We start from the raw sequence: 21,056 nt of genomic DNA on the forward strand, positions 1-21,056 counted from the left end.
TTATTCGCGAGTGGTTTGCACTTGTTCAGAATACCAAGGCCAAGTTCGGGATCTTAGACGACGATATCTACAACTTCGACGAGACTGGGTTTATAATGGGTATTATCTGCGTGGGTATGGTCGTTACAACCTCTGACGGCTATGGTAGGGCAAAGCTAGCCCAGCCCGGCAATCGCGAATGGATAACGGTAATCTAGGGAGTCAATGCTCTTGGCTGGGCTATCCCTCCGTTCATCATCTTAGCCGGGCAGTGCCATCTCAGCAACTGGTATACCGAGGCCAATCTTCCACTTGCCTGGCGTATCGCGACTACCAATAACGGCTGGACTACCAATGAAGTAGGCCTCGATTGGATCAAGCACTTCGACTACTATATAAAGTCCCGTATAAAGGGTATATACCGGATGTTGATCCTCGACGGCTACGAGAGCTATCACTCGATCGAATTCGAGAACTACTGCCGGGATAACAACATTAAGACGCTCTGTATGCCTGCACACTCTTCCTATAAGTGCCAGCCACTCGACGTTGGCTGTTTCGGGCCGCTGAAGCGGGCGTACGGTCGCCAAATCGAGAACTTGATACGCGCGAACATTAACTATGTCAGCAAGCTCGAGTTCCTCTGTGCCTTCCGCGAAGCCTTCTTTGCCTCTATGACAGAGAGCAATATATAGGGTGGCTTTACAGGGGCCGGCCTTGTGCCGTACGATCCAGAGAGGGTGCTTTCTACCCTGGATGTGCAGCTTCGTACACCAATACCCCCGGCCTCATAGCCTACTATAGTACAACCTTGGGTCTTCCAGACACCATACAACCCCCGAGAAACCGAATCGCAGTCGACGCTCATCAAGACTCGCATTGCCAACCATCAAAACAGCTCTCCGACTTCGATGTTGGCGGCTGTAGATCAACTTGCCAAGGGTACAATGGCTGTCATGCACCAGGTAGCTCTCCTTCGGTCAGAGGTCTCTTCGCTCCGCAAGGCCAACGAGGCACTAAGCAAGCGCCGCAGAGCTAAAAGAACGCGCGTGCAGCTTGGAGGATCACTTACTGTGCAAGATGCACAGGATTTACTGGCCCAGAAGGCTGTGGGTGGGGAGGTAGTGGAAAATACACAGCCGGAAGGTAGTAGTACGGGGGGGGGTCGTACGAAGGTTCGGTGCTGTGGTGTGTGTGGCAAGCCTGGCCATAATGCCCGTACCTGCCGAGAGGCTGCAGAATCGTCTGATTCAGCTGTTTCTGATGTAATTGTAGTTGGTTGATACTGTTGTTGTTGTATTTTGGACGGTTGTTGTTGTAGGGTAGTGGAAAAGCCACGGCCCGCTTATACTCACGACTCGCTTATAAATCACGTTAACTCGAGTGCCGCAATTGTTGATTTCCTTGCTCGTTATCCTGGTCCCGGAGTTCAATAGTAGAAGACATCATTAACAGTCTGGATATCACTGATATCAGCTGGACTACCCCGTGCTGCCCATCAACCAATCCATTTCCAACCCTTGCCCTTCGCATCGGCCCAGCGAACCCCCACACAACAGACCGTCGCACCCATCAAGAGTGCCCCGTCCCAATATGCGATACTCGTATACGCCCGAACCCCCTCGTCCGAAGCGCCCAGCAGCTGACCCCCAACAGGACTCCCGAACATCGTCCCCAGGCCCCGCACAAAGAGGATAAACGCATTCACCGCTGCGTACTGCCGGATGCCGAAGACATCGGCCACGAGAGCCGGGAATAGCGCGTAATATCCCCCGGCCGAGGAGCTGTACAGAGCAATAAACGCCAGCCACAGCGCAGTAGCGGATGGCGACGCATCCTGCGTCCGGGAGCTGGAGAGCCAGAGAGCGAAGACGCTGCACGCGGCGAGGAGGAGCGTCAAGACAAGGGTGTTCTGCCGGCCGAGTCGGTCGCCGGCGTATCCAGTCAAGACGCGCGACACGGCGTTGACGGCGTTGCTGGCGGCAAGGAGCTTGGCACCTGTCGAGGCGCCGAGGCCGAGCACGACCGTGTAGGAGGGGATGAACGAGAGCGGGAGCTGTGCGCCGGCCGCCTGGAGAAAGGCGGCGACGGCAGAGAGGAGAAAGGTGGGTCGAGCGGCCAGCGCCCGTGACACGTGCGTGTTTCTTCTCCGCTCCAGTCCTCCGTCGGTTGACACGGTTGCGAAGCGGCTCCGCGGGACGGCCCAGGCGATGGGCAAGCCGGCAAGCAGGTTGAAGACGGCATAGATCCGGAGCGTCCAACGGCCGCCGAGAGAGCTAAGAAGTGCACGGATGACAGGTGATAGCACGAGGCCGCCGATGCCGCCGCCCGCGAGGATCTGGGAGGTGTGAAAGGCCTATTAGTATATGAAGGCGTCTCCGAATAGCGCGATGGAGAAATGGGAGTGCCTTGCAGTTGAGTCGACACTCGACAGAGGACTTACGAAACCCATCGCTGTCGCACGGTGGTTGGTGAAGTACTCCGGTGCAGGCGCTAGAAGCGGGAAGTACAAGAGCGACATGCCGAGGCCGACTAGAAAGCCTTGTGTGAGCAAGAGATGCCATATGGAACGGCTGAAGGAGGCCAGTGCGAAGCCGGCTGTCATGATGAGCACGCCCGACACGGTGATTGTTCTTGGCGTCAACAGGCGCAGCACCCTGCGGCGCCAGAGCCGAGTCGAGGGTGTGGTCGGGCCCCAGATCCCATGCTCGATACGTGCGATCACCGGGTTTACGAGGATGCCGCCGGCCCAGGTTAGTCCATAGCACAGCGTGCCCACGAAGGCGAGGAATGCTGTCGGCGGTGAGGTCTGCGTGGCCGGAGAAGGCACCAGCACATCCTGGCTGAACGAGAGATAATACTCCTGAAACACGCCATAGCATTGGTTGTACCCTATGGTGAGGGCAATCGTCGTAAAGGCGGAGAGGAGCACCGCAGCTTGCTTCTTGCGAGATATTGGCGGCAAGTTGGACGCCCGGGCCAATGGCTCCATGTCGGTTTCAGCGTCCCGGGCCGTAAGCGAGATGGGTGCGGCTAGTTGTGCTGTTGCCATTGTATGTTGGACATTGACGGACTTGATGTGAATGTCGGACAACAGGAGTCGAATATTTAGATGCTATAAAATGCGAGACACCGTTATTTCCAAGATGCTTTCCGATATTTTACGTGAGGTTGCATCCTGACATAGTTTTGGCGATCCTTTTCGGCCGAGTTCGGTAGGAAAAGCCCGGGTGCGGTCGGGGACGGTCCGCGGAAAGTCCGGGAATAAGAGAATGTCGGACCGAACACCGAGGCCACTGGAAGGACGGCCGAGTTGACCATTGGGCTATTGTAGCCTTGATTGGGGCGAATGTCTGAAGATATGGACTGCAAACCGGGTTGCCAACCACCACAAAGTCTATCTCCACCAGGTCCTGATGACGGATCTCGTTGGCCCCTTGTTGGGGAAGATTTACTGGAGAAAGTTCACATAGACGATACAGTTCCAACTTAGTCTCATTGAGTCGAAGCGTGTCACAACTCACTATGGACGTCTCCAATTAGATCATACTGGGAGACGGTATCCTCGGAGTCGTCCTCCAACTCAAAGCCATCACAATACGACCAATCCATCATCACACGGAACCAGAAGGCAGCCCCGCGAGAAGCAGCAAAGGTGGGATCGTCCGAGATCACAAGCTCGACCTTCGGCGGGCTGGTAACACCATAATCCACTCGTAGTTGCGGAATGCTCTCAGCGACGCTTCGTAGGGTGTCCAGAAACTCGGGCCGGTGCGCCGCTTCACCCGCCGCGAGGAGGATAAAGTCGGAATAGGAAAAGAAGCCCCCAAACCGCTTGGTGAATTTCACCACAGACGAAAGCAGTTGGTCCCGGAGTGCATTCCAGAAGTGCTCGGGTGAGGTTGCCGCATCAAGTTGCTACGACGGAGCGCAGGGCTCGCCGGCACCCACGATGCCACCGTCTTGGGTAAGCTAGTGACTGCGCTGAAAGCCGAATCCGAGGCCGCCTTGCAAGCTCGCATCGACACCGTCTCCGTCACGGCGCCTTGGGTTGCCGCGTGGGAGGGCGACATCCCTGTGGACAGTGTTGTCAACGACGCACTCGTGGCCGCAGGGCTGGCGCCGTACACGTGGGAGGCCAGCGATCCCATTTACTTGAGCGAAACAAGCGCCGTTCTTGCGGCGAACGGACGTCGGCTGTGTTGGGACCGGTGGTGTCCGAGTTCTTCCGCAAGATAACAGGAACTCGAAGCCCGAAGAGACCACAGACAACATCGCCCACACCGACAGCCGCGTCGGTCATGCCAATCAATTTGTGTTGTGCTGTCTTAAAGCACTTCAAGTCTAACAGGCGTCGCGGCATGGCATCGACCTCCGCGACAGCCCAGGAAGACGCTTGAGCGGGCTCAGGACCCAAATAGGCTCTCCAGAAGTGCTCTAGTTCGGATTCGAATTCCTGGTCAGGTTGATCCCAACATATCCGTTTGCAAATCCGCGTCATCGCTTCGCTTGTGTAATCCGGGACTATGTCCTTAATCCTGTCCTCGATGCATCCGATCTCATCGACCTGGAACCCAGTGACAGTGATGGTCTTATGCGTGGAAGTCGAACTCGCAGCTGGCGGCAACGGTGTTCCCAGCAAATTTGAACGTGCTAGCCGTCGCTTCCCTGCCTTTGGGGCGGACAAAGAGCATGCGATGGAAAGTGGACTGATGACTGCTCGGCATCGTGAATTCAGGGGTCCAAGAAGGCAAGTCAAACCGCTGTTTCTGGTGTAACAATCACTCGGCGTATGTTCGGCCAAGGAAATCAAGTGTTTGATCTTCTTTCCAGAGCCACTCAGCCGCACGCATGTAGACGTCGCAGATAGCCCAGTCGTAACGGATCTCGATTTCTGGAGGAATCCCAAAGTCCTGTGGAACGCCGAGGATGCCGTACACTTTGTCCTTCGGATCGCTGGCTTTGTGGCGTGCTGTACTGGATAAAAGCATACCAAGAGTGCACTTCGAGATCTTCCACTCAGACTGTGGCGGCAAGTTGAACTGATAACGCTCATAAAAGCGATCTCGTTGGCTGTGAAGCCGGGAATTCTTGATCATCTTGAGTTGACCGATGCCGACTATGACCGGTTGAAAGTGGTTGTAGTCACCGGTTGTAGCTGTCGCCTCTTCGAGGAGATCTGTCTGGTCGCTGAGTAAAAGTGTGGTCGTTTTGCACATCTGCTCCCACTCGATAGCCCACCGGCCGCATACAAAGACAATCTCCTAGGCCAAACCGAACTCTTGAACGATCCATATTCTCTCCCACCAAGGCCTGGCAAAGAAGTGACCGAGCGCAACCCAAAATGGCTTAAAGTCGTAATTATGTGCCAAATGTCGGACGGCGTCCAAGGCGACGTCTCCTTTCTCGTCCCACTGAGAGGATAAGCCGTATATGAAGCGGAGTGCCGGAACAGTATACTCGTCTTCTTCACTGACCCATGCGATGACGCTAGAAGCCTTGGTGTAAATCTCGTGCATCAACGCTACCTGCTGAGCTCGTTCGGAGCTGTTGCTCTGGTCGATGCAAATAGCGTCGACCCAGAGGTAGTTCGGGTACACCCAGCCCATACTACTACATGCGACGTCTTCCTCCCCAGGGGTTAAACCCACTCGGCAAGGACACACAGGGTTGCAGCACCAAATCATGTTCCTTCTAAGGCGATCCAGCGCCGCTGCGAGATTTGGCCGGATCGACAGATACTTATCGTAGATACCATCCACCCATAGAGTCGACTGAGGGCTTTCGTCCCCCCAGACGTAGGACAAGGCGTTGAACTTGAGGTTCTCGTCGTCCAGCGACACTTCTGTAAGGGAGCATGTGAGGTGCGATTCGCGAAACCCCAGTCGCCCGTCGCCTGACCATAGTTGAATCAGGCGAATATTCGGGCTGGCAGGGCGCTATAGGTGTATGGAACTCCGGGATTCTTTGAAGTTCTTCGATAGGTGTACATCGCATATGAATAAAAAAAAATAGAAGTCAAGGAAGGGCAAAGGGCAGTTGGAGGGTTTTGCGTCTCTCCACACATCGATGTCTATAGATAAGATATATTGGATGGCAAGATGATGAAGCTGCAAGGCAGCAATGGTGGGGGGGCACGATGGAATCGAAGAGAATTTGAATCTGGAGGTCAATTGGCGGTTCGGCAAAGGGTATCATGTGGTGTCATGGGAAAAGCCCAGTCGCCATCGCGATTGGATCCAGCAGCCTGGCAGTGCAAGAATTGTAACAAGTGCCCCACGGCGTGCACAGAAGACTTTGAGGGGTTGTATCAAGATTAGGACGTATGCTCCAGCAACTGTTTGAACGGGCTGTGTGTTGTGAATGCATGAGAGAACAACGTACGATGGGGGTATTAAACCGTACCACGGGATATTAGTACTAATACTGTACTAGTTCCCCTCGGCCCATCAGTTCAGATACTTGTCGCTGCCAACCAGAAGCAAAGATGATGCTCTGAGTGTATTATGCCCCTATCCTCTCCGCTCTCACTTCTGCTAGTATGATATACGACTCTGGCGACCCACACTCTCAACACGAAACCCAATCTTCTCCATCGCGGCGATATCCAGGACTCCTCGGCCGTCAAACACCCACTGCGGCCGATTCATGTGGTAGTAGATCTTCCTCCAATCCAATCGGCGTTTGGGTGTAAGTTTCATACTGGCTCCAGCTCCAGCCGCCCCCACGGCCTTTTCTGCAAGGCAGTCGGGACAGTTGTCGGGACAAGGTGGCATCGGTTGGAGGCGCCCAAACGTGCTTTCTGCTTCGGGCATGATGTGTCCGCTGGCCGTCGCGACAGCGGTTTGAGACTGCAAAAGATAGGAGTGGAGCGAAAGGAGGTCGCTTTCGTTTGACTCATCTCTATCAAACGGCCGGGGATCTGCTATGCTCATCTCCATCTTGGCCTCCACCTGCATCGGCAGGTTTCTAAATTCGTCGAACTCGGTGGTGATGAGTACGGCATCGGAACCCCGGCATGCCGCGTACACGTCCGTGTAGACAACTACCGGGCCACCGTTGCGCTGCAGCACTTCTGGCCCAGCAATGCTGTCAATTTCGTCCATGATCTGCGCTGGGTTGCAGAGAGGGTCAAACACTGCGAGCTCTTTGGGACCCTCCTCGAGCAGTGTCTGGACGATATGCAAAGCGGGCGACTCGCGCGTGTCGTTCGTGTCCTTCTTGAACGCATATCCAAGCACCGTGAGCTTTTTGCCAGCCAGCGTGTTGTTCAGACAGCTGATCACTCGTGACGTGAACCGGGTCCTGGCAAACTCGTTCATGTCGGTGACGGCCCTCCAGTAGCGCGCAACCTCGGGCAAGCCCAACGTCTCGGCGAGGTAGACCAGACTCAGAACGTCCTTCTTGAAGCAGCTCCCGCCGAAGCCGATGCCGGCCTTGAGGAACTTGCCGCCGATGCGGGGATCGGCACCAATTGCCTCGGCGACCTCGTCGACGTCGGCCCCCGTCGCGTCGCACACGGCCGCAATCGAGTTGATGCTGCTGATGCGCTGCGCTAGCATGGCGTTCGCAACCAGCTTCGCCAGCTCGGAGCTGAAGACGTTGATGGTGATGATGCGAGACCGCGGAATCCAGCTGGCATAGACCGCTGCGAGGGCGGCGGCGGCCCTGTGCCCGGACGGAGTGTTGCTGGACCCGATGAGGATGCGGTCGGCGTGCAGCAGGTCCTTGACGGCCGTGCCGGCTGCTAGGAATTCCGGGTTGCTGAGGACCTCGAAGGGCACGCCTGGTCGGTAAAGGGCCAGCTAATAATTCGAGTCAGGGGTTGGTACTTCTTCCAAAGCATGACCCCGGATGACTTGCCTTACCCTGCACGAGGCGTGCCGTCATGCATGGAACAGTAGACTTCTCCACAATGATGATGCCGGGACGGGCGTGTTGCGCGACGAAAGCTGTCACTGTCTCAAAGGCCGCCATGTCCGTGGCGGACCCGGCTCCATGCCCGCGGCGCTTCGTTGGCGTGTTGACAGCGATCAGAACTATATCGGCCTCGCTTATGGACTTGGCCACCTCGGTGGTGAACACCAAGTTTGGACTTCTTGCGGGAACTCGGATGTTTGCCCCAGTACTACTAGTAGTATCCGACTGGCACTGTCCGGCACCCGGTTCACCCTCGTTATGGAATGGAGAGTCGCGCTCGTCGTCGGAGCCCCTGCGGAACCGCGTAGAGCCACTGTGGAAGGTACACTCCCTTGAGCCGTCCCGGGTAATCCGCAGTATGTGCTTCAAGCCGGGCTCATGGATCGGGGGGTGCTTGGAGTTCCATCTCCGTATGCGCTGCTCGTCTTTATCGACCACCGTGACTCGAAGATGGGGGTTATGTAACGCGATAACCGCGGCGGTTGGTCCCCCTACGAGACTCAGAATGTTAGTACCTTATTTAACGAAACACAATGTCTGCCGTTTCGTGAAGGGGAACACCCACCAACAAAACCGGCGCCAACACAGCAGATGTTTCGGACTGAGGTGGCTGGAGTTGTGATGTCGAACAGCGGAAAGGACAAGAACTGGCTATTGTTGCCTTGCGCTTTCACGGGCGAATAAGCAGAGTCGTCTCTAGGACGGAGCTCGGGGCTGAACGAGGAGCTGTCCGTTGGTGTAGGAGGGCCGATGGAATCGTCCAACGTCACGCCCTCTTCCGAGTCGACGACGGACAGCGACGGGGTGCTCATGGTGCTTTCCCAATGGCCTGGAAGCAAAGAAGGGACAGGCAATGCCTCGCGAGCGAAGGGGGACAGGTCGCAGTTAGTACGGCAGAGACGCTGGTTTGGATGTGTTGGATGTGTAAGAAGAGGGCATTCGGTGCCGCGAATCGGGAATCAGAATGAGCCGCGCTCGTAGCGGCAGCAAACAGAGATAACGGTATGCAACATCCGAGGAAAATACCCTCCCCCTCCGTCAAATCCCGCATGACTTTCCGACATGACATCCAACCTGACAAGTCGCCTCCAAGCGCACCCCTTGGGTTCCCTTGACACCAGCATCATCCCCACATAGAAAGCGTAGTGTGTACCAGTATGGCCTGCATTGCCGAATGCGTTTGGCTGCAGAGTAGATCAGGACATCTGGCACTTTGAGAGGAAGACAGCTACCCGTCCGCCACGGTGCGTGCCTCGATTGCTTCGCGGCTGGAGGTTCGCAATGATGAATGTTGAAGGCGGGGTTGACGACCGGATGACAAGGTCAAGCACACCACGTTGTGGCGCATTCCAGGAGCACGTTGGAGCAACGGCGCGCCCCTATTCGCGCGTTGCGGAGCAACCCCATTTAACCTTATCACCGATCAGGGGTCCATTTGGCGATAAGCCAACGCGGCATCCCAGACCAAACAATCCACACACGTTCCCTTTTCTTTGGAGAGCTCGTCGTCGACCTCAATTTGAACCGCCCGGGTGTGGCTAGCGGCATGTCGACCTGAGACCATGGCATTCACACAAAGCTTACACCTTCCCTGCGGCGGACCTCGGGGTTTGGTCATGCGGCACAGATGCCACGCAGGATCACGTTCAAACACCAAATTGCCAACAATGCTGACCGGAGTTGATCGTGAGAGTAGACACCGCGCATCTTGGCCACTCTACTCTTGAACACCCGAGGGAGCGGCACAGGTCTGCACTTGCGATGTGCTTTGTCTTCTGGCTACGGCCGTACTCGCATCAGATTAAGTCCATAATTCTTCTCCCAACACCATGGGGTCTGCTCCCGTGGCGATGTTCCCGGATTCGCTCCGGGGAAAGCGGATCCTGCTATGCACCGAGTCGCTCGGACCCGTCAACGGCGTTTCCAGGACGACATTGATGCTCGTCAACCACCTCAGGGCCAACGGGGCCGACGTTGTTGCGGTTGCTCCTCACACCCGCGAAACCACCTTCGCCCCCAAGCCCAAGGACGGCGCTGGAGCCGGACAAAACGTCGAGATCAGGATCCGCGGCTATCCGCTGCCCTTCAACCCCGAACTCTCCGTCGTCTACCCCGTCAGGCTCTCCACGCTATACAAGAGAGCCTTCGGAGGCGAACCGCCAGACCTGATCTACCTAGCATCCCCGGCCTCGCTGGGATTCCAGGTCATGCTACAGCTCCGGCAGCGGCCAGCGGAGAAGCAGGTTCCCGTCGTATGCAACTTCCAGACCGATCTGGCCGGGTACTGCGCCATCCTCTTCCCGCCGCCCTTCAGCAACCTGGCCGTGCTCGCGTTCGCCGCCGTGCAGAGCTTCCTGTTCAACCACCGCAGCGTTAAGACCATCTTCTACCCCAGCCGCTTTGTGCGTCGCTATCTGGAGCAGCGGCGCGTGCGCGGCGACAAGCTGGAGGTCCTGCAGCGAGGCGTCGACACGGAGCTATTCCATCCCGCGCGGAGGAGCGACGCCCTCAGAAAGGAGATCGCGCCGGGCGGGGAGATCATCCTGATCTGTGTGTCCCGGCTGGCCGGGGAAAAGGGGTTCGGGTTCCTCGCGGACGTTGCCAAGGAACTTGATGCGCGCCGGTTGCGGTTCAAGCTCTACATTGTGGGTGGGAACCGAAACGCGGCGGTCGAGACGGGGGTCAAGGATTCCTTTGCGGCGCTGGCCGAGCAAGGCAAGGTCATCTTCGCCGGCTTCCGCACCGGCGAGCCTCTTGCTGTGGCATACGCCTCGGCTGACATCTTCTTGCACTGCTCGGTCACCGAGACCTTCGGGCTTGTGGTGCTCGAGTCCATGGCCAGCGGCGTGCCCGTCGTGGCCCGGGACGAAGGCGGGCCGAGTGACACGGTGCGTGACGGGGAGACCGGGTACCTCACGCCGCCCGCCGACATGGCCGCCTTTGCGGACAAGGTCATGGTTCTGGCGAATGATGCCGTTCTACGCAAAAGGATGAGCGATAATGCGCGTAGGCAGGCCGAGGAGGCGACCTGGGATAGGATTAATAACAAAGTCGCTTGGCGTATGGCTGAGACTATTGATCAGCACCAGCGGGAGAGGGGCGAGGTGCGGGCGGGCGTCAAGGGTGCGCCTCCATGCTTGCCGCAGGTCGAGGACGACAGACGGGCAGCGGCGAGCATGCCCGTCCTGGAGTGGCTGGTGCCGCGGGATGTGGTCAGGGCGAGGATGGCTGATGCACGGCTCGCCAGGGGCATGGCGGCCATCTTTGCGACGTGGGTGGCGGTGGGAATGTATTTGGTCTTTATCAAGGTAAGCTTGTGGGTCAAGACGAGAGCGAGAGAGGCTTCCCTGAGTCTTCCGATTTCGCGTAATCACAGTGCTCGCCTTCGCGCGTAGATTAGCTGAACGCACGTAGGGTTCCGATCAGGCTGTGATGCGACAATGATGTGAGTTGAAGCGCAATGTTGCTCTTATTAGTGGCCCGGATATGGGTCCTTGCGATGACCGCTGTTGGAATATATCCCCGGAGAAGGACTATCTCTATCCTTTAGTTTATCATCACGGATGCCAGATTCTCTCTCGGTCAGAGGTCTGATTTGATATGTACAGACTATAAGTATTTTACCTCTCCACGGGCACGGTGCATTCCTCCACGTCAGGGGGTTGTCCTTGGTCTGCCCTATCCCAGAGTGGTCCACACATGCTCTACATGTACTATGCATAGCGTACGAATTACCCGCAGGTAAAAACAAGGATTTGTCTTGAGCATGAACTTGTCGATCTTCGGACTACAAGATTTTCGTAGCATCCATACTACCTGTACTCGAAGACACTTGGACCTCGCGCCGCGCCTCCTTACATGCTCGAACTCGCTGAATGTCATCTTGCCCTCAATACTAGTCTCCGCCCATACGCACCTGAGTACCGTGACCCATGCGCCGTCACCAAGGCCGCGCAGATTCATCTGATCAAGTCCTTGGCTGTCAAACCGCCCCCACCATCCGAGTCAACTGTATCTCCAAGGGTTTTGCTAACGATAGGTTGCCGCATCTAACCAATAGTAACTTGAACAATGAGCGCATTATGGAACTAACACAGCATTAAGGACTTGCGTCTCTCATTCCCACCTGAGAGACTCGAGTCAGTGCAGGAGCAGAACATACAATATGCCATGATGATAGGTCTCTTAAACCTACAGACTCTTCGCACTGGGAATCAAAATGATGATGCTGATGCTGCTACCTCTGGGCTTCATGCCCTGATGCTCTCAACTGTCTGTAAGAAATATATCCCTTCAATCTGACAACAGACTTCATGAATTCATTTTCCTTGCAACAATCATCTTCCCGTTCTCAGCCGTCGGTGTTTTTGTCCAAGCAAAACTGGCGCTCGCTTGACGCCATTTACGCACGATCCGGTCCTGTCCAGCCGCTCCTCTTCAGCCACGCTTCGAATGAGCTAGCAGTCAGTCCAAGTTCCTCAGCGGAGCGGTCTACCTGTGGATCCAGCGCCCCGTAGGCGACCTTGCTCTTTGGAGCGATGGCGGCCCATTGCATCATCTGCTTGGCGTCCTCTTTGAAAGCTGGTCCGACCAATGGAGCCGTCAGATCGCCAAACTCTTCAGCGGATGATGGGGAGTGGATGGCTGGCTGCCCAGTGACTCTCGTGAAGGTCTCTGCGATCTGCTGCGGCGTGACCGGGGGGCTCATGACGAGGTATGTCTTGCCGCGCGTCCGATCGACGCCCAAGTTGAATACTTCTGTTTTGTAGCAGGTGTGGTTAGACAAAACCACACATTAGGGGACCCGTTCTGTCTCATCGCCGTTTTCTTTTTTCTTCTTTTCCGTCCTCTTGGTATCGAGATAGGATATTGAACTCACTTGCTGCGAAAGAGCCCATATCATATTCCGGATCCGTCCACTGCGTCACCTGGTCCGATGGAATTGGATAGCAGAACCTAGCTACACCGTCCTCTACGCCATGTAGAAGCGGAGAGAAAGTCAGTTTGGTTTCCTCCTTATTTTTCGATAGAAACGATCTCTTCGGGTTATGTGGGTTGGGGGGCCGGGGGGGAGGGGTCAGACGAGGTACAGCTCGACATACCCTGGCGTCGACAATACTGTCGCCATTGTAGATTCGTGTAGAAGAAACCCGGTATGAGACAAGTGACTCTTCCTGGGAGCTCTTCTCTGGCGATCTTCTCAACGGCATGCTTGTTGTTCATGTGGTAGAGCTTAGGAAACTGGCCAGACGTGGCTTGCATCATGTCAGGCAGGCTGCTGAATACAAAATGCTGAACATTGCACTCCTTGGCGGCGAGAACAATGTTACGTCCAGCCTCAATTTCGTGCTGCATGTCCTCTTCGTCAACTATCTCCTTGTCAGGGTGCCTCTCGCTGGTAATGGCGAAGACTCCATAGGCGCCAGCAAAGGCCTTTCGCAGAGCCTCGATATCGTACACGTTGGCGGCGACAACCTCCAACTGCCCATCATCGTTTTGCTCCTCGGCTAGGAGCTTCTGGGCCTTGGACGAACCTGGGTCGCGAGTGCCAGCTCGGACAATCCACGATTTGGACTTGAGCAATGCCCGAACGACGCCACCGCCTTGGTGTCCCGTGGCTCCAAGGACGACGATGACTTTTGGATGGCTTGAGGATGTTGACATGTTTAGTACAAGAATAGCGACGCAACCGTATTAGAGTCGAAATGAGAAAAGATAGATTCAGGATGTAAGACAAGGAGTTTCTCAGAGCATGACCCCAATATTCGAGGGAACAGGATCGAAATGACTTCAGGAGCAGGTGTATCGCTTCTTATATTCACTAACGGCTTAATAATTGTGAGCTGTGTTCCGGCAAAAGGATGTGGAATCGTAAGATCATTGATCCTTGAGATCGGTGGGTATAAATGTGGGCCACGGTGCCAGCTGTCCATGCTGCACACCATCACGACCCCCTTCTAATAAGCCCACCCGTTACTTTCATGTATGTTGTGGATCTCTGATGCTTGGTTGCTGCATCCATGGGCATGGGTAACATGTTCACCATTGGGCTATCTTGCTGTGTTGATGATCGTAAAGCTGGACAGGGTTTAAAAAGGAAGATTCTTTCCTAGTTGTCGTCTTTGAGAAGTTCCGATCTATTTCCAAAGAAGCTACCAACTAAAATGCGGCTATTGTGAGACGTGAAACAATTGGACATGGCTTCTTACTTCGGCCAAGGGTGTCTCAAAGGAGCTGATCCAGGGCATCTGCCGTACACGCACCATGACCTCGCCCCATTCTTTCCGGTTTAGTCGATGCATATCTTCTGCAATCAGGCTTACAGCAGTTTCTCGTTCGCAGGATCCGTGACAAGAAGCAATACCGCAAAGAACACTGAGCCAGAGCCTCACAGACAAGATGTCATCCGAAGCACCCGAGGCGGTATTTGCCGCCCAGCCGGACTCCACACTGAGCATGCCCAGCAACTCTGGTACGTATGCCATGGGAGAGCCGGGCCATGATCGGCACATGCGTTTCGTCCAGATAATCCAAACGATGACCCCTAGCCGTATGGATTCCAAGATCTGATCCAAGTGAGAAGAAAATCGGATAGTTCGTCCCATGCGGTCAAACAACCGATGCGCCAGGGGGTTGATTCGTAACCCCAGAAAGATCTCATCATTCCACAAGGCATTCCCTCTCGCGGCCAGTTCTGACTCAATGATGATGGCTACTTCGCTCAAGGCGGCTACGTAATCCGGGATGTGAGTCAGCCGCACCCCGACTTCAACTTCGGCAGTCGCAAGAATCTTCGAGACCGGTATCGGTAAAACCTTTGTTGATGGGTCCGTGTGGAACATTGATGGGGTGAGGTCTAGGGGCAGCGAATATCGTGGCCTCGTGTTGAACAGCAAGCATGTCGCGACGTCGACCCTAGGACACGGATATTAGCTACAATCGAAGGACTCATCCGATTATTAGCCATACCAGAAAATCATCAATCTCAGCTCATTGTTACCCTTCAGAGACTGTATCCCGCCTCTGGCAGCAATCAACCCTCCAAGGCCTTCCAAATGGACACGTGCTTGATGAAACTCGAGGCTAAGGAGCTAATAACGGAACGATGTTCAGCGACAGACAAAGTGACGGCACAACAAGCCATGCGTTCCACTTACATTGTAACAAATGACGGCCAGGACGGCGTAAATGACACGATCCCCTGTCGCTAGACCAAAGCTAGGATTCGCCACAGTCGCATTGATGCACGAAATTGTCCCCAAGGAGCGTTCCAATGCCATGACTCTGATCCTAGCAGATGACTGGCGGTAGATGCCCTTGAGCACGGACGGGTCGGAGAAGATGGCCCTGAAGTGGCGGAGGAATGCGGACGCTGTGAAAGCAAACGGGAATGAGAAACCCTCGGAAGTCAATGCATCTACACTTCCAGTGCAGAGTAGTCTTTTGCCCTCGGCAGCCAACAAAGATAAGCCATACGCCGAGAAGGTGTCCATTTGCCACTGTTGTTCCAGGACGCTGAGCGGATCCTGGCTCCAGAAGGGCGGCAAGAGAGCGTTCACTTCTGGGTGATTGGCAAACGCAGGAGGAGACCCAATCTCGACGACGAACTGCGGATTTCGTTGGGGCTTGCGTCGTGATAATCCAATATCTTTCATGATATGGCGACGGATTTTCGTCATGGTGGTCTTATCATGACGGCGAACAACACCTGTCGGTTCGGTGGAGTGTACCCAGTGGAGTCGTTGCTGCTTGAAGGGGCTCATGGTGGTGGTATGGCGCTGGGGGGTGACAAGGGGCATGGGCGGCAAAGGCCGAAGGAGGCAGAGGGAGTGAGAAAAAGGAGACCTACGGACATCATGAGATTGCTTCTTGGTGCTGGGGATAATCGTCGTTACGAGCCCTTAGTCATCAACGGAGATTCGAGCTAGGTTCTCTCCCATCGTCTCTACATTGGCCCCACACCAAATCCGCCCGGCTCCAAAGGTATGTTGGGGCTTTTCCTGATTAGGCATCTGGTCCCTGGCACCTTGCAGGAACTACTACATGGTTTTAGACGTACTGTGATATCGCCCGCCCAAAAACACAACCTGATAGCAGTCATACGCCCATCCTGCCTGTCCTTTCTCGCAGACAGATGGCCCTCAAACCAAGCCAAACCCGGTCCACAGGCCCCTGGTCGATCAATGCCTTCTTCGTGATCCTCCAGCACGCTGAACGGCCGGTGGATTCTTAGACTTGCCTCATGCACTTTTACGGATCGGACATCAGGTCCCTAGGATCTTGCAGCAACTTAGACTGAGGCTTTTCCTTTGTATCATACGGAAGATATCGATTTGTCATCAGATACTGGGGACGAGATGCTGTCCAATTTGTCAGACTCCAAGCAAACGTGCCGCGGAGACTTAGATCACGTTGACACATTATCAAGCAGGGCGTGTGATGTTTTGAAGTACGAGTATTTATGTTCACAGTCCTGGCGCCCTGAAATTCTCACTAAAACCTCCTGCTGCACAAACAGCAGCCAGACCTTGATGCCCTGAAGCGAGCGAACTGTCATAATTCAAGATGACTACCAAGACCAACATCACTGCGTACAGCGAGGGCACACCTAATGGATTGAAAATCCACATCGCTCTGGAGGAGCTTGGACTTGAGTACAAGGTACTGTCGTGACACTTTTCCCCCGGCCGAGTGATGAGCCTGACACATTGCAAAGCTGGTGCAGATTGACATGTTCAAGAACGAGCAAAAGGAGCCGTGGTTTACTGAGATTAACCCCAATGGACGGATCCCGGCCATCACCGACGTGACAGCCGACGGCGTGGAGCTCAAGATCTTCGAGTCGGGAGCTATCCTGGAGTACCTAGTGGCGACATACGACAAGAACCACCTGATTTCTTATCCCTACGCGACCAAGGAGCACTGGGAGACAATTAGCTGGGTAAGGGATCGAAATATCTTGATAGGCCTGGCTTATCTCGCTGAAGTACCTCCGGCTAACTCTTCCGTAGTTAATGTGGCAGATGGGCGGCCTTGGACCGATGCTAGGCCAGGCTAACTTCTTCACTCGTACGTAAGAGAACACGCGGGAGGTCAGGAACCCCGTCTCACGTTTGCCACAGGTTCCGCGGTAGGAGTCCACCAGTACTCGATCGACCGTTTCGTCAATGAGAGCCGCCGCTTGCTTCGAGTTCTAGATGGCCATCTTCAGAAAAAAGGATGCAGCTTTTTGGTCGGTGATCGTCTCACGATCGCCGATATTGCCATCTGGCCGTGGGTTTCTGCAATCAGTAAGTGTTGACCCCGTGCGCGTACACCGTGGAATCTTTTCATAACCGGCTTTAGGGTTCTCTGGGTTGCGCGCCATAGAAGACTTCCCGAACGTTTCCAAGTGGTTCTGGGTTTTGCTTGAGCGTCCAGGCTTCCAGAAAGGTGCCAATATTCCGGGGCCGAACAAGTACCTCGCTACCAACAAGATGACAGAGGAGGAGATGAACAAACTTGCTGAGCCCACTGTGAAATGGATCGCGGAAAGCATGAAGAGGGATGCCGAGGCCTGATTTCTGAGGGGAATACACACCTCTGCATTAGCCAATCATGCAAGAATCAGGCAGAAGTGCATCGTTTTCTGCTAGAATTCAAAACACCTTCTACGTTAAAGTTGGTAACCCGATAGCGTTACTTCAGTGCGTGGTTTGTGCTATGCGAATGAGGGTTCGACTTGGTTCAGGACAGCAGCCGCCCAGAATCATCGTAGAGATGACGATACCTGATATATACTGTAGTTATCGTGGGTGGCCATTAGACCAATAAATTATGACGGTGGTCCCCGCTGAGGTTCAACTGTTGCTCTGGCGCAGGCCGAGCAAGTAGGTAATCAATGTCCTGTCAATGGCATCGCAGTTTCCTGCTTCTGCTGGCGCAAATTCTTGTAATATGTTTAAAACCGTAGTACAGGGCAGCAGGCAATTATGGACACCATCCCTTTGCGGCCTGCGTATCTCATCTGAGCTCTCCTGGCCCTGGGGGTTGAGGGCTCATCTGTATCTCGGCGGCGGCAAGTGGGAGGGACAGGATCAGGAGGTGATGACCTTGTCGAGGACTCGAGATTAGCAAAGTATAGTGCCGGCAAAGCGTAAATACATGCAAAGAGAGCAGGAGGTTTATGATGCGCTGATGGGACCAGAGGCCTCTCGATGTATTGTTTTTTGGATGGCGGCGATGCACATAGCTCATAGCTGTGTGCAAGGATCGACTCCGCCCCGTTGTTATGTAGGTATGTACAGGCCGGCTTGCTCCGATTGGCAGCATGCAGCGCAGTTCAGTGGTGGCGCAGCAGCGCCCAATATGCACTCGGGGTCGGACATAATTATTCAGAACGAACATGCAGTCTATATCTATATAATGCACCCCACCCCGAATCTTCGCTCGGCCGGCTTTCTGGACCGCCTTACGTTGAACCTACTACCTTACTAGTACTCAAGCGAGCCACAGAGTATTACGCACCCAGCAATCAGCGCATCACTCGTACGGATGGCCACTTCTTCGGGACACCAGCGCGCTGCCGGAGGCCAAAACCCACATCCGCAACCACCACGGCCGGCCTACCCCAGGCAGGCCCAGGCGAATCAGGTCTTACCTGTCGTAGCTGCCCCTCCCGCGCCGAGGAAGAGAAGGGTAGGTAGGAAACGAGGAACTCCTTCCTAGGCGTTCGATACGCAACATGCGTCGTGCTTAGGTCGAAAGACGTGCTAACCCGACATTCTGAATCCACAACAGAGCCTCTCTTGGCTCTGTTGCGGAGACTACGGCCTGGCTGGCGCGATCTTTAGCTGTCTCTCCGCTCTTATTGCCCTGGCAGTCTGGTTGGCCGACAGGTTTAAGCCGCAGGATGATAGTAGTAGTAGTACTCCGTACGCAAAGGGGATCTATGAGGAGGAGCGCTACCAGAGCGACGTGGAGACCAAGCGACTGTGTATCGAATTGAAGGTGGGTGCCACGTTCCAGCGGGCTTGCTCTCCACTCAGACATCGGATCGACGACAGTGGGTAGGTAGAAGAGTGTGCCTCGAGTCAGGGCTGACAATCCTTTATTATAGAAGGCACAAGCCCCATCGTCCGATCTGGACTGCGAGCGGATCCTCGCCTCGCCATTTCCCACGCGTCACGAGGTCTTCGAAAGCGCACTTGGCCGGGTTCTAAGGGCCCCAGCCAGGGTCGTGTCTGGCATGTTGACGATCCTGACCCTGCTTCGGGACTTGGTCTTCCAAAATTCGGTTACCGGCGTGCTTGCGATCTGTGTACTGGCCGGGCTCGGGGCCTGGCTTTTCACTGCGAGATCTCTGCCTCATGCAGCCAGCCACAGCCACAGCACCAAGTCCTCCGAGTCGTTCAAACGCACACCGTCCGACAGCAAAGGTGAAAGGTCCGAACATCACGGGCATCAGGGTGGTCATTCATCCTCAGACCCCGGACCAGCTATGACCTTCTCAGCGGATACCGGTACCCGCGAGAGCAGGACAACGAGGGTGACCCGTCTACGATCTCGTGCCGACCCAGCACATGTTCCGCGGGACGAGGATGGCGTTGCTGTCAGCGCGGGCACGAGCTCCGGCATATCACAGAGGCTAGCTTCGAGCACCTTGGAAACAAGACGAGCCGGGCAGTCTGATCAGATGCCATCGAAGGGATCTGCGGCGTCAAGAGTCGATGAACAGAGACGGCGCAGTCCTGCATCCACATCGTCGTCGTCATCACCAAACCATGTTTCAACGGCAGCATCTACCGCCGTCTCGTCAACCCCGTACCGATCGTGGTCGGCACTGTACAACAGCGCAGGAGGGAGCGACGCAGACCACGAATACGGAGGGCCGACGAGGCCGACCAATTCGCTTTCGGATAGACCGTCCGAGACATACAGCGCCGCGTGGCCGGTGCAAGGCACAGCTCCGAGCCGCCCGGAACAGCCGGAACGGCCGCAAGAACAAAAGTGGTCCTGCGTGAGTGCTCGTTGCTTTCACCCTTTTCAGTACTACTACTAGTAGTAGTTGTAAACATGGGAAAGGAATGGGCAATTGCTAACGCCAGTTACAAAACTCCCGACTAAAAGTGTCAATGTGGGATGGTAACCCACCTACCCAGTGCACAATGTTTGTGCTCGCATTCTATCTGCTCGAATTGCAAGATTCGGGAGGATATGTGAGGCGATATGTGAGTGCTACTACTACTACTAGTCCTAACCTAAAGTCCAGATCTACCCGTGTTAGTATTCTGTGACCGGAAGCAGAAATAAGACGAGAATGCTAACTTGGCGACGGAACAGAGAAAACATGTGATGGGAGAATCCCTGCCAGCTTTTACGGGGGCGAAGAAAGGATTGGATATAAGCAGTGTACAGAGCAGAATCGATCTACTTCCAGGTTAATATTATCATATATAGTGCCGTTTGTTCTATGGGCGTCCTCGTGGCGCAAGAGATCAGACGCGCACAGTAAGAAACGTACCGTGCCTGCGTGTTATTTCGCGACACCGCTCTCGGATGCTGACAGCGTTGTTTTTTGTCTTGGCGCGTCATCTGGCCCAGCATCCATACGGATCCTGTCGCCTACCTACTCTGTATTCTCGGTCGCGGGTGCATTAAACGCGCCATTAGCGTGGCCTCATCGACCTCGAACTACATCTACCTCTGCCTGGAAGAATGGAGCGTTTACAAAACGCCTCGGAGAGCACCGTTCGGGCCATCCTCACTGCCCTCTGCGATGACGATCGAGTCCGCGCCAAGGTGCTGAAGTACCTTGCGATGCTGGAAGCCAAGGCCAGTGCACCCAGCGCTGGAGTGAGCCATGTAATAAGCGGCCAGAACGCAAGGCTACCTCTACCGCCAGCATTTGTGTGCAATGCGGAGCGGCGTTTGAGGAAGGCCTCGCGGAGAAAGACTGCGTATACCACACCGGTAACACACCACAACTTATCCTCCTTTTATTAACCCTGCGTTGGAGTGGGCACTTACCATAGAACTAGGTACAATGGACGTTGACTATGACGACGACGCTTGGGCGGATTGGGACTCGGATGTTGGCGGTCCGAGAGACTAAGACGAGAATCGCGAGGAATACCCAGAGAATTTCTTCTGGACATGCTGCGAAAAACGGGGGTGAC

At 55.0% G+C, this 21,056-nt stretch overlaps 9 protein-coding genes across 9 annotated transcripts; 3 read left to right on the plus strand and 6 right to left on the minus strand.

The window, feature by feature from the left end:
* Positions 1 to 1,362: 1,362 nt before the first annotated feature.
* B0T15DRAFT_531047 (major facilitator superfamily domain-containing protein) lies at positions 1,363 to 3,156 on the minus strand. The gene is made up of 2 exons (XM_062869217.1): positions 2,423 to 3,156; positions 1,363 to 2,317 (listed from the first exon to the last, which is right to left on the minus strand). The coding sequence occupies exons 1-2, from the start codon at positions 3,029 to 3,031 to the stop codon at positions 1,478 to 1,480; spliced, it is 1,449 nt and encodes a 482-aa protein (XP_062720774.1). The 5' UTR covers positions 3,032 to 3,156; the 3' UTR covers positions 1,363 to 1,477.
* A 614-nt stretch (positions 3,157 to 3,770) lies between these two features.
* Positions 3,771 to 5,139, minus strand: B0T15DRAFT_186659 (uncharacterized protein). The gene has a single exon (XM_062862385.1). It carries the CDS (start codon positions 5,033 to 5,035, stop codon positions 4,070 to 4,072), a length of 966 nt encoding a protein of 321 aa, XP_062720775.1. The 5' UTR covers positions 5,036 to 5,139; the 3' UTR covers positions 3,771 to 4,069.
* Positions 5,140 to 5,778, minus strand: B0T15DRAFT_186658 (heterokaryon incompatibility protein-domain-containing protein). Its single transcript, XM_062862384.1, has one exon. It carries the CDS (start codon positions 5,664 to 5,666, stop codon positions 5,244 to 5,246), a length of 423 nt encoding a protein of 140 aa, XP_062720776.1. The 5' UTR covers positions 5,667 to 5,778; the 3' UTR covers positions 5,140 to 5,243.
* A 653-nt stretch (positions 5,779 to 6,431) lies between these two features.
* B0T15DRAFT_186668 (uncharacterized protein) lies at positions 6,432 to 9,016 on the minus strand. Its single transcript, XM_062862386.1, has 3 exons — positions 8,465 to 9,016; positions 7,843 to 8,390; positions 6,432 to 7,784 (listed from the first exon to the last, which is right to left on the minus strand). Exons 1-3 carry the CDS (start codon positions 8,709 to 8,711, stop codon positions 6,516 to 6,518), a joined length of 2,064 nt encoding a protein of 687 aa, XP_062720777.1. The 5' UTR covers positions 8,712 to 9,016; the 3' UTR covers positions 6,432 to 6,515.
* Positions 9,017 to 9,357: 341 nt separating this feature from the next.
* On the plus strand, positions 9,358 to 11,583 carry B0T15DRAFT_531055 (uncharacterized protein). Its single transcript, XM_062869218.1, has one exon. The coding sequence runs from the start codon at positions 9,729 to 9,731 to the stop codon at positions 11,292 to 11,294; it is 1,566 nt and encodes a 521-aa protein (XP_062720778.1). The 5' UTR covers positions 9,358 to 9,728; the 3' UTR covers positions 11,295 to 11,583.
* Positions 11,584 to 11,805: 222 nt separating this feature from the next.
* B0T15DRAFT_433529 (putative cinnamoyl-CoA reductase) lies at positions 11,806 to 13,753 on the minus strand. Its single transcript, XM_062865778.1, has 3 exons — positions 13,002 to 13,753; positions 12,779 to 12,871; positions 11,806 to 12,657 (listed from the first exon to the last, which is right to left on the minus strand). Exons 1-3 carry the CDS (start codon positions 13,561 to 13,563, stop codon positions 12,302 to 12,304), a joined length of 1,011 nt encoding a protein of 336 aa, XP_062720779.1. The 5' UTR covers positions 13,564 to 13,753; the 3' UTR covers positions 11,806 to 12,301.
* Positions 13,754 to 14,069: 316 nt separating this feature from the next.
* Positions 14,070 to 15,662, minus strand: B0T15DRAFT_484776 (uncharacterized protein; the record flags this gene model as incomplete). Its single annotated transcript, XM_062866242.1, has 3 exons — positions 14,070 to 14,814; positions 14,869 to 14,990; positions 15,057 to 15,662. 3 exons carry the CDS (start codon positions 15,660 to 15,662, stop codon positions 14,070 to 14,072), a joined length of 1,473 nt encoding a protein of 490 aa, XP_062720780.1.
* Positions 15,663 to 16,464: 802 nt separating this feature from the next.
* B0T15DRAFT_554741 (glutathione S-transferase) lies at positions 16,465 to 17,776 on the plus strand (the record flags this gene model as incomplete). The annotated part of the gene is made up of 5 exons (XM_062870361.1): positions 16,465 to 16,560; positions 16,616 to 16,840; positions 16,911 to 16,968; positions 17,022 to 17,189; positions 17,245 to 17,776. 5 exons carry the CDS (start codon positions 16,465 to 16,467, stop codon positions 17,457 to 17,459), a joined length of 762 nt encoding a protein of 253 aa, XP_062720781.1. The 3' UTR covers positions 17,460 to 17,776.
* A 517-nt stretch (positions 17,777 to 18,293) lies between these two features.
* B0T15DRAFT_531064 (uncharacterized protein) lies at positions 18,294 to 20,400 on the plus strand. The gene is made up of 5 exons (XM_062869219.1): positions 18,294 to 18,576; positions 18,679 to 18,888; positions 18,998 to 19,897; positions 20,008 to 20,108; positions 20,221 to 20,400. The coding sequence occupies exons 1-4, from the start codon at positions 18,433 to 18,435 to the stop codon at positions 20,098 to 20,100; spliced, it is 1,347 nt and encodes a 448-aa protein (XP_062720782.1). The 5' UTR covers positions 18,294 to 18,432; the 3' UTR covers positions 20,101 to 20,108; positions 20,221 to 20,400.
* The last annotated feature ends 656 nt before the right edge of the window (positions 20,401 to 21,056 follow it).

Source organism: Chaetomium strumarium (assembly GCF_033439665.1).
Source record: "Chaetomium strumarium strain CBS 333.67 chromosome Unknown B0T15scaffold_4, whole genome shotgun sequence".
Classification (NCBI taxonomy): domain Eukaryota; kingdom Fungi; phylum Ascomycota; class Sordariomycetes; order Sordariales; family Chaetomiaceae; genus Chaetomium; species Chaetomium strumarium.